The sequence below is a fragment of the Siniperca chuatsi genome, linkage group LG14 (genome assembly GCF_020085105.1).
Source record: "Siniperca chuatsi isolate FFG_IHB_CAS linkage group LG14, ASM2008510v1, whole genome shotgun sequence".
Taxonomy (NCBI): Eukaryota; Metazoa; Chordata; class Actinopteri; order Centrarchiformes; family Sinipercidae; genus Siniperca; species Siniperca chuatsi.
In genome coordinates, this window is record NC_058055.1 from 17,242,787 (window position 1) to 17,253,422 (window position 10,636).

At 40.5% G+C, this 10,636-nt stretch overlaps 1 protein-coding gene and 1 non-coding gene across 3 annotated transcripts; one reads left to right on the plus strand and one right to left on the minus strand.

Moving 5' to 3' along the window:
* The first annotated feature begins 211 nt into the window (after positions 1–211).
* dpp3 (dipeptidyl-peptidase 3) lies at positions 212–10,594 on the plus strand. Of its 2 annotated transcripts, none has more exons than XM_044221902.1 (19): positions 212–439; positions 1,795–1,953; positions 2,119–2,263; positions 2,437–2,526; positions 2,855–2,992; positions 3,368–3,442; positions 3,700–3,790; positions 4,087–4,217; positions 4,657–4,787; positions 4,981–5,039; positions 5,366–5,560; positions 5,694–5,806; positions 5,941–6,033; positions 6,329–6,391; positions 6,475–6,599; positions 7,721–7,841; positions 8,166–8,345; positions 8,683–8,845; positions 9,581–10,594. In XM_044221902.1, the coding sequence occupies exons 1-19, from the start codon at positions 273–275 to the stop codon at positions 9,721–9,723; spliced, it is 2,382 nt and encodes a 793-aa protein (XP_044077837.1). In that variant the 5' UTR covers positions 212–272; the 3' UTR covers positions 9,724–10,594. The 2 variants fall into 2 exon arrangements, with proteins under 2 accessions (XP_044077837.1, XP_044077838.1); XM_044221903.1 differs by lacking the exon at positions 212–439 and adding an exon at positions 588–736.
* Positions 331–412, minus strand: trnas-gcu. The gene has a single exon. It is a non-coding gene; the product is annotated as a tRNA-Ser (tRNA).
* Positions 10,595–10,636: the final 42 nt, after the last annotated feature.

Genomic DNA, 10,636 nt, shown 5'->3' on the forward strand with positions numbered 1-10,636 from the left:
TATATAGCCCAATATTACAAATGGCAAATTTGCTTTACAATCTGAACAGCATATGACACCCTCTATCCTTAGACGCTCAAATCGGATAAGGAGATTTTTCTAAAACAAATTTTTACTTTCAAAAAGATTGAACAGGAGGAGGGGAGGAAGGGGTGGGGATAGGAGGAGGAGACAGTTCAGGGAGTTGCAAGCTGCTGGAACAGCACGTTTCTCGAAGTGTCACTTTGTTACGAGATCCGGTTGTGCGACCATTCTCCCTATACACATTATCAATGTACAACGTCGAGGTCCGAGTGATGTTGAGATCTCTCCGTTTGTGGAAAAGTAGACCGACGAGGATGGGATTCGAACCCACGCGTGCAGAGCACAATGGATTAGCAGTCCATCGCCTTAACCACTCGGCCACCTCGTCATATAATCCAAGTGTGAAGAAATATTGGTAATTATTCATGCCTGTGTGAACGTTTTATGATAAATATTTTGTGTGTTGTGTTATAGTCTAGTGCCCTTATTTTAGACGTTCAGAGATCGCGTTTTTCACGCTTACTCTTGGTCAGAAAATTGCAGTGCAATGGAAAAGGCCGGAGCAGCTACTTCGTGATTGGTTAGTGTTTCGATCAACCACAATATACAACATGTGATTGGTTGAGGGGCGGGTTTAACGTTGAATGAATACAGGAAGTGTACAGCGTGAGACTGCAATTTGACGTTCGCCGGAGCTATTGAAGAAAATAAGGTAACACTGTTGAGTTGGTATCCATCTTTATACCACCAGAAATGTACTAAGTAGCAGCTAATCATACATAGAAAGGATTCCCATCGTATTTGCGACTTAATATTTTGCTTACAGAAGTCGTGGCAGTGTGTTTTAATGCACTCAGCAGCCGTCTTAGCATGCACGCTAGTAACGTTAGCTAACGTTAACGATACCATTGAGTTAGCGGTTTGCAGTTTCCCTGAAGACTAAACGTATTTCCAATATTTACTTAAACATGCAGTTTGAGTGTTGCCCTGCTGTTAGTAGGCTGCTAATTTTAACGGGGCATTAAACGTTTTATACTTTCGGCATATATGCGCTTCACTTTACGTTTCAATTATTGTTTTTTTTAATGGAAAGTGAAAGAGAAAACTGGCTTCAGTGATTTTAACTGACTGGTTCCTCTTGAATCTGTGCCATGGTCAGTCATGATAGATCAAGGTTCACGGACAGCACCCAGGCTTAACTTTTAAATTACCTTATTGTAACTTACTGTAACAATATCTTATCTTTCATTAACGTTACAATACAAACCACTATAATCACTTTGCTTCTTATTTATGTATTTATTTATTCATGATTTGAATTGCCATGACCAAGGATGCAAGGATGTCTGATGTAGTGTGTTATTGTTGCTGTTTTATAAGTGCTCTATGTAGTCGTGTCCTTGTGTCTACCTGTACTTTGTGCTGTTAGGCAGATTGCCTCTCAGAGGACAGTAAAGTTAACTAAACCAAACCAAACCAAACTTAGTTGTCAACAATTGTGATAATCATTTCATGAGGTGAAATTTCTGCTTTTCTCTGTGTTATATCTTTGTAAAATGAATATCTTTGGGTTTGGGGCTGTTAGTTGGACAAAACAACCAATTAACTGTTCACTGTTTCATCTGTCTCTCCTCGCATTTTTTTGTCCTCCACCTTTCTTTCTCATCCCATTTACACTTCCTTACTTCCTTTTCCCTACTTCATCTATTCCTCTCTTTCTCATTATTTTTTATTTCCCCACTTCCCTTCCCCTCCCCTCTCCTAATTCAGTTCCTTATCGTCAGTGTTAAACCTCAGACTAAAAATGGTGGACTCCCAGTATTACCTCCCAAATGACATTGGTATTTCTGCACTTGACTGCGGCGAGGCCTTCCGTTTGCTTTCACCTCAGGAGAAGATGTATGCCCACTACTTGTCACGCGCCGCTTGGTATGTTACTAATCTCAGGATGTCGCAAGTTCAAGTCAAGCACTATTGAATTCATGAAATCAATAGAGCTAAATGGATTTACCACTGTGAAAAGAAATTTCTCACCTGTTTCAAAGAATAAAAAGAACTGAAATCCTGCTGACCAAAAAACATTTGCTGTCTTAGGTATGGTGGACTGGCAGTGCTGCTGCAGACTTCCCCAGAGTCGGCAAACATCTTTGTCTTGCTGCAGAAAATCTTCAGGAAGCAGGCGCCTGCACAGCTGGAACAGGTCGCCACAGCAGCTGGACTCAGCTCTGAGGAGTACCAGGTACACAGTCTTTGTGTCTTTGACTGTTTTTGGTGCTGTCTTGACACACCCTTTCATCCACAAACAAATGCAAATGTGTAAAGATGTTCATTATGCCATACACTGGATGAAAATGATTTTTATACTTGTGTGTGTGTGTGTGTGTGTGTGTGTGTGTGTGTGTGGTTATTTAGGCCTTCTTGGTGTATGCAGCAGGTCTGTATGCCAACATGGGAAACTACAAGTCTTTCGGAGACACCAAGTTCATCCCAAATCTTCCAAAGGTAAGAAAGCCTGCTGTGTCAGGTGTAAAATCCAGCTCAGCTGCTTTGTAAACAGTTTTACAGGAGGTGGACAGAATAAGATGAACACCTGTTCAATCTAATGCAGTCGGATACAACAACACCATTAAATATGGTCTGAAGAATTTCCACAGAGTTGAATCAACGCTTCTCTAACAGTGTCAACATTAAAAAAAAGAATATTGGATTGTACAAGTGTACCTAATAAACTGTCAAATTAGTGTATAATACAGTGCTATGATCTGTAATGCTCCTTTACTGCTGCTGTGACATATTTTAAACTGTCTTCATCTGTGGCATGTCCACACAGGACAAGTTGAAAGCTCTGGTGAGGGCCAGCCAGGCGTTTCAGGAGCAGCCCACTGAGATGGAGGCTCTGTGGGACAGCTGTTCATGTCTCCTCTACTCCCTGGAAGACAATCAGAAACAGCTGGGGCTGGGCGACAAGGTGGGATCTTGTATCATTTAATGCAGAGTTCAGGTCAGCTTTGACCAAAACTATTTTGTCTGTTAATATTTAATGACATAGCCATCGTGTTGTCAGGACTGGATAGATAAATGTTAAGAGGATATTTCTTATTCTGCATCATAAGCATTGGTTTAGGGCTGGGACTGGAAGCTTTTGTTTTTTCTGGCAGGTGTGTCTGTTTTAATCCAAAAGCCCCCAGGTTGGTGTCTTTAGATTGGCTGCCAACAATGCCAATTGCCCTTTAGGAAGCCGCTGAACCCCACACTTCCAGGGGGCACTACAGGTGACCTGGTACTGTGACCCCTATGAGAAAATACATGGCTCATGAAGTATTTTTGCTTTTCTTTTCTTCAGGGAATTACCACCTACTTCTCAGGAAACTGCTGTCTGGAGGATGCTGAGCTGGCTCAGAAGTTCCTTGACTCGAAAGTAAGCTGAATTCACTATTCTCTAAAATGAATATTCTTATTTCCATTGCTCGTTCGCTAATCTCTGGTAATAACCTGTACTTTCTCTTCTTCTGTACTCCATTCTGACACCTCATTCTCTTCTTTGTTGCACTCGATTTAGCCTTCTCTCACCTCTTCCCTCCATTTTGATGGTTCATCCTGTCTCTGTGTCTTTTCTCGCTCCTCCATGTATCTTTCAGAGTACTTAATCTTAGCTGTTCTTGTGTTTGTCTCTAGAAACTGTCTGCTTACAACACCCGTCTGTTTAAGAGGGACAATGGAGGTAAAGCCTGCTATGAGGTGCGCTTGGCTTCGGCTGTGCAGAAAGGTCAGAACTACAGTTTTACATGTGAACCAGAATAAGATTTATAAACATTTACAACATTCACCAACCATATTCCTTCGCACTTGTGACAGATTTGGCATGCAGAATTGAATATGTATCACACGTCATGTAGATGTCACATTTTATACTAGAGACATTCCAGCTTGTGAACTAAAATACATTATGGTAATCATAATGTATTTTATGGATGTGGAGCGATTTGTTTATGTAACTAATATTGTTAACAATGCTACAAAGTCAGCGATTAAAACAAAAAAACGTACACTACTGCTTTACAGACTGTGCAGTGGATGGGGAATGCGAGTCATGCTGCGGCAGCTTCAACTTTGAAGACAAAGAGTTCATTGTGAAGAGGGGAGACTATGCTCCTCTCATGGAGAAAGTCAGCTATTACCTCCAACAAGCACAGGTGAGAGCAAGGGATACGATGCGGAATGCAGTCAATGTTCAGTCTGTATTCTAGCAGTATTTAGCAGTTTGGAACCACAACAGGAACAAAATCACCAAAAAATGAAGTTGATGGAGCAGTATAAATTTGTCACTTTTGCTGTAAAACATAAAGAAGTGTGGTTGTTAAGTTTTTGGCACTGCAAAAATATCAGAAAGACTACTGAAAGTAAAAGAAGGATGGCCAAAATGACAAACGATACCAAAGTGGCATCTTGAAATGTAAGTAAAGTATTGGCTTTTGGCAAAACAATAATAGGAAGAGGAGGTGAGAACACAAAGATATAGCCATGTCTTTAGTGAATTAATGAGTGAATTAATGAGATGATAACCTAAAAATAATCTTCCTGCCACAGTTACACTTTTTAAATTCTTGTTCTGTTTCCGAATCCTTAACACAGGCCTATGCTGCTAATGAGAACCAGAGAAAGATGCTCGAAGAGTACAGGCGCAGCTTCACCTTTGGCTCAGTTGAAGCCCATAAAGAGGGCTCGCGCTACTGGATCAAAGACAAGGGACCAATTGTCGAGAGGTGAGCCCACTGAATCACAGCAACATCGAACACGTTGACTGTCCACAATGAAGGTTGTTCCGTCACCAAGTATCCGCTTAATTCCAAACATATTTGAATGATACTCTCTTGTAATAATCTCTGAAACCTTTCTCTCTCTGCTCTTTACTCCTCATTACTCCTTCACCCGCTCCTCCCTCTTTCCTTCTCTTAGTTATATAGGTTTCATAGAGAGCTACAGAGACCCATTTGGCTCCAGAGGAGAGTTTGAAGGTAACTACCATGGTGATCAAGAATAGTGATATTAATGCATTTATTTACATACAAACCGTGATCCCTGGGTTTTATCGCTATGGTACAGAGCTGAAGACTATTTACAATATTACGATATATAATAAGTATATTACAATAAGTCCATGGTCAACATGTTACTATCTATATACTTTGCTGACCTTCAAAGAATTAGTCTCGTGTGAATAAGTGTGTATGTAAAGAATTCAAATTACAGGAGGGTTTATATTACTGTCCTTCCTTAAAGATTAGTCAGTCCTTCAGAAGTGTTTTCTGTCCTAACTTCAGGGTTGTGATGTCACCTCTAGGTTTTGTTGCGGTTGTGAACAAGGCGATGAGTGAGCGTTTCGGCAAATTGGTGGGCTCAGCAGAAATCTTGCTCCCTGAGCTGCCTTGGCCCAGGGAGTTCGAGAAGGACACTTTCCTTAAACCTGACTTCACCTCGCTGGATGTCCTCACCTTCGCTGGGAGTGGAATACCAGCTGGCATCAACATCCCCAACTGTATGTACACTCAGATTTGGACGTGTTTTTAACTACATGCTATGTCAAATAACGCAGCTCACTTGGTTTAAGTTTAAAACCTGTCTCACAGTTTTACACTAAAAAAACTGTGTTTGTGTGTTTTTGTGTGTAGATGATGACATTAGACAATCAGAGGGCTTTAAAAACGTGTCACTAGGCAACGTGCTGGCTGTAGCCTATGCTACACAAAAAGAAAAACTCACCTTCCTGGAGGAGGAGGACAAGGTAACGCATGCTGCTTCATGATTCTCTTACACGCCAGCTCTTGTATCTCTCACATACTCCCATAATTATATATTCTCCTGTGTGTGTGTGTGTGTGTGTGTGTGTGTGTGTGTGCGTGTGCGTGTGCGTGTTAGGATTTGTTTATCAAGTGGAAGGGACCGTCATTCGAGGTGCAGGTTGGACTTCATGAGCTGTTGGGCCATGGTAGTGGCAAGCTGTTTGTCAAGGTCAGTCAAACATACTGCTGCCATACAGTCATATCAGCACCAGAGAGCAATTAGCTGTGAGCAACCACAGTAATATTGAGTTTGAAAATATTTGCAGTTAATCTGATATGATCTGTTTCCCGTTTACTTCCATTGGTACGTTAGTGAAACAAATTTTAAACAGTTGATATTCAAGATTTAGCTTTTATTGATTTCTCCCTGTTAAACTCTTTAATTTACTGATATTGGGTTGAAGAATCATCAGTGAGGAAATAAAATCTGATTTGGGTTTGTTTTGCTTCATCTCTTCCTACAGGATGACAAGGGCCACTTCAACTTTGACCAGAGTAAGGTGATCAACCCGGAGACGGGAGAACCGGTGGGTTTGTTTGTGTGACCCCTTGTTTTTAACTCTGTGTTCAGTTGGCAAAAAGAGACTGAAGGTGTGAGTGTATCTTTTAGGTGTCCAGTTGGTATCAGAGCAGCGAGACGTGGGATAGTAAATTCTCCACGATTGCTTCCTCTTATGAAGAATGCCGCGCTGAGTGTGTCGGTCTCTATCTGTGTCTCAACAAGCAAGCGCTCAGGTATATCATGTTTTGCTTGCAACCTACACTCACTGTGTATCTCTGTGAATTTGACAAAGATGTACCTTACATATATTCATATAATTTAAACGTTCTATGAAATGGCTTTTCAGGGGTACAACCCTGATTTTCTTCCATGGTTTGATGTTGGGGTGGGAATTGACTCTTGTGGGGCTTGATTTCAGAGTTCAAAAGTAGGCGAAACAAAGACTGCGAAATGGACACTGACATTAGCTGCTGTAGAAGACTTTTTCCATCACTCTTACAGTCCTCATTACAGAATGAGGACAAAAGAGGAGGACATATTTCTTATCCCAGACATCGTCAAGACATTTATGTTTGAGCTTTTGCCACCAGACAGCTGCTGATGATCATGCTGTTTTTGCAAAATAACACTTTAACACATCTGTGACCCATGTTAATGCTGCAAGTGATATATGGCTCAGTAGATCTGTGTGTTGTTTATGATTGGAGGGCTTGGCTGGACTGCCTCAAGATTAAAAAACGTTGTTGCTGTAATTTGCTATTGGATGGAATTTTCTGAACGCTCTTGATTAGAAAAAGTTAAACTTAATAGATATTAACTAGAAAAATGCAATTTTTACATTTTTTTTTTCACATAGTTAAGAATTTTAAAATTACTTTAAGATACACTCCCAGAATTTTTTTTATAGCCCAAAAATGTTGTTATAGCCCCCCAAATCCTCTAAATCTGAAGATTTCTTTAGCTGGGAGAACATTTTGTGACTCAGCGTCACAATTAGGAGCCATCACAAAATCAGGAAGTCTATTTAAGATGTCAGCTATTTAACAAAAAATTACCAACCCAAATAGAGTGCATGTTTTCAGTTTGTTTGGGAGCCTTAATGAGCGGTTTAGTTCGCTTATACCTCTGGCTGGCTCTGTAAAGGGGACGCTATGTTATTATTTGTGCCACATACACTCTCACACTTTATTGATGATGGGGAAAATAATGAATCTCGTGTTATTTAGGCTGTTTGAATGACAATTATTGGAATGGAGTGGTTATTATTTCTGGTAAACGCCTAGGTGATTTGTGGCTGATGGCTACGAGGGCCATCATGTTAACCTTTGGCTTTGTCTGTGTCTGTGTGTTGCAGTATTTTTGGCCATGAGGGCCAGGATGCAGAGGATGTGGTGTACGTCAACTGGCTCAGCATGGTCAGAGCTGGACTGTTGGGCCTGGAGTTCTACACGCCTGAGAGCAAGAGCTGGAGACAGGTAATCTGTCTGCTCTGCCGAGTTGCTTTTCTCTATAACATGCTGTCTCTCTCCATCATACCTTTGCAACATGTAATAATGAATCCTAACTTTCATTTATATAGAACTTCAGAGATACATAGTGTTGGGCGAAAAGTGTTTACAAGATGAGTCAACATACAGACAGTTAAGCATATGTTTCTTGCAACCTGACTGGCTCAGCTTTATGCATCTGTGTTGTTTTTATAATACAGCTTATAGTAAGTCTGTCTGTGTTTATATGAGTGTCAGGAGATGTATACAGTGTACGTCACATGTATGTGTGTGTGTGTCTGTGTGTCTCAGGCTCACATGCAGGCTCGTTTCGTGATCCTGCGTGTTCTGCTGGAGGCCGGGGAGGGCCTGGTGGGCCTGGAGGAAGTGACAGGACAAGACGGCAAACCGGATGCTCGAATCACACTGGACCGAAGCAAGATCCACACTGTGGGCAAGAACGCCATCCACAGGTTCCTTTGTAAACTGCAGGTATATCCAGACTTTTGGCAGACAATATTGGATTTCATAAAATGAAAACAATATACTGTAGATACACGTCAGCTTAATTGCACTAATACACCACCGGTCGTTCCTTTTTATTAAAATGATGAAACAATTACTTGAAGGTGCCCTGTGGAGTTTTCTTGTATACAAACAAAAGTTATCAGAATCAGAATCAGTGTTTCTCACCAAAACTCACTGTGTGTATCCCTGGGGTCTAATAAATGTAATGAATCAATTTCTTTCTTTATCTGTATGATAATCCTGTTGATTTAACCCACCTGCACACTCAACATGTTTCTAACCTGATTCCACCATTTTGTAGGTCTTAAAGTCAACAGCAGATGTGGAAGGAGGCAGGGCTCTGTATGACGGCTACTCCACTGTCAGCGACAGCGGTGCTCACAACTTCTTGCGTCTCCGGGAGACAGTACTGCTGAGGAAGGAAGCTCGTAAGATGTTTGTCCAGGCCAACTCCAGAGTCAGTGGTATGTACCTGCATCTGTACTTTTCACTCCGTCTTCAGGTTCGGTCACGTTACATTTCCATCTGGTTGTGTTCATTCGGCTGATATACTGCGTTAAGGGATGGAGAAGTTGTTTTTCTAGTTTGCTTTATCACAATGTTTAGTACATTGTCTCACTACCAGACTACAAACTGTAGTGTCACTCTCATACACTGTTACAGTTTGTGAATATTTATTTTTACCGCATCAGAACCCTCACATCCTGTCCTTTTTCAAGGCCTGGTGCAGCAAATTCATTGAACAGAAGGGTAACCGTACCTTTTTAGAGTGTGGCCATTTGGAACAGATGTAAACACTTTTGCCTTTCAACATGCTCTGACATCACATCATACTAACTAGTTCTTTTCTAGCATAACCCGGCCCTTACTCTCCTCTGAATCACGGCCAGTCCTCTAAAAGTTTTATTTGAAAGACTACTGGAATAAATTCTCACAAAACAGTGCTCAAAGAACAATGGTCTCATTTATATCGTTTATAAGCTCTGAAGTAAGTTTATATTAAAACTACTTCATCAATACTTGATACTTACCTGTGTTAATTGATCGAAACAATAACGAGCATTAAATAGACATTGAAAATAACCAACATTTTACTGTCCAAACGTTTGTAGTTACAGACTGCGATTGTACATGTGTAGAAGCAATTGTAGACTCTTACACTGACAGAGTTAATTATTCAGTTTGTGTCTGGTTTCCAGGGGACAACGTAGAGCTGGTGGAATACGAAGGCAGCGCGGCAGGTTTGATTCGCTCCTTCACTGAGCGCTTCCAAGATGACGCAGAGCAGCTGGAGGCCGATCTTTTGGAGATGAGCAAAAGAGACGGCCCCTGCTGGTGTTGATGGATGGATGATCTGCTCCATAGGCTTCAAAAATACCAACTGAACATCAGTTTTGTTTTGTTTTTTACCGTATGTAAAAGCAAACTGATTCTTAATGGATGTTAAAACACACAAAACTACAAAATGATCCAAGTCCTTTTAAGAAGACACTTCTAAACAGACTAAAGTTTCATACTTCAAATAAAGCCATAAGACTAGAACAGATCTGCCAAAGATACCAGCCACAGTTTTTCCAGCCACGGTCCAATGTCAGGTCTGTCTTTGATAACAGGATCAAATACAAATAAATGAGCTGATGATTAATAACACACCATCACTCTTTTAGATGCATTTAGGAAACATATTTTTCTAATGAGAAGTATTGAGAACTGTCCATTAAACCAATGCTGCCTGACAATAAAAATGGTTCCTGGTTATAAACGAGTATGTAAGTGACTGTAGGTAGTTTTCACTTTCTAATCATGGCACAGTCAAGAATTGGCTTCAAATGTTCACAAAATGAACATTATGACATGTTTTGTCTGTACTCGGAATGATGTCCATGAATTGATTTTCACAGTCAACTTCTGGCTAAAACTTATTCCATCTTTACAGCTTGTCCATTTAACTTATATGTTTGTCCAGCCTTGGTATTGATGAGGATTTGACAGGTTAAGACTGTTAACTAGCTGCCATGACAGCTTAATGTTGTCTGTAAGGCAAAATAGTACTTTGTTTTGTTTCTTTTTGCCAGGTTTGGAATCAAGAAGTAATAGATTACTTGACTGTATAAAATATTGCTGAGTCTGGAAGGCCCAAAAAAAAAAAAAAGAAATGCTGTATGTAAGAAATGTGGTGTTGAATCTGCACAAATAAAATTTGTTTGATAAGATCTTAGTAGTACTTTTTTCTACTAAAACCATAGTACAGTCGC

Coding starts and splice junctions, on each gene's coding strand:
- dpp3 (XM_044221902.1), top strand. CDS start 273: ATGTACAACGTCGAGGTCCGAGTGATGTTGAGATCTCTCCGTTTGTGG. Junction 4,788..4,980: donor AAGGGACCAATTGTCGAGAG/GTGAGCCCACTG, acceptor TCCTTCTCTTAG/TTATATAGGTTTCATAGAGA. Junction 6,034..6,328: donor GTGGCAAGCTGTTTGTCAAG/GTCAGTCAAACA, acceptor CTCTTCCTACAG/GATGACAAGGGCCACTTCAA.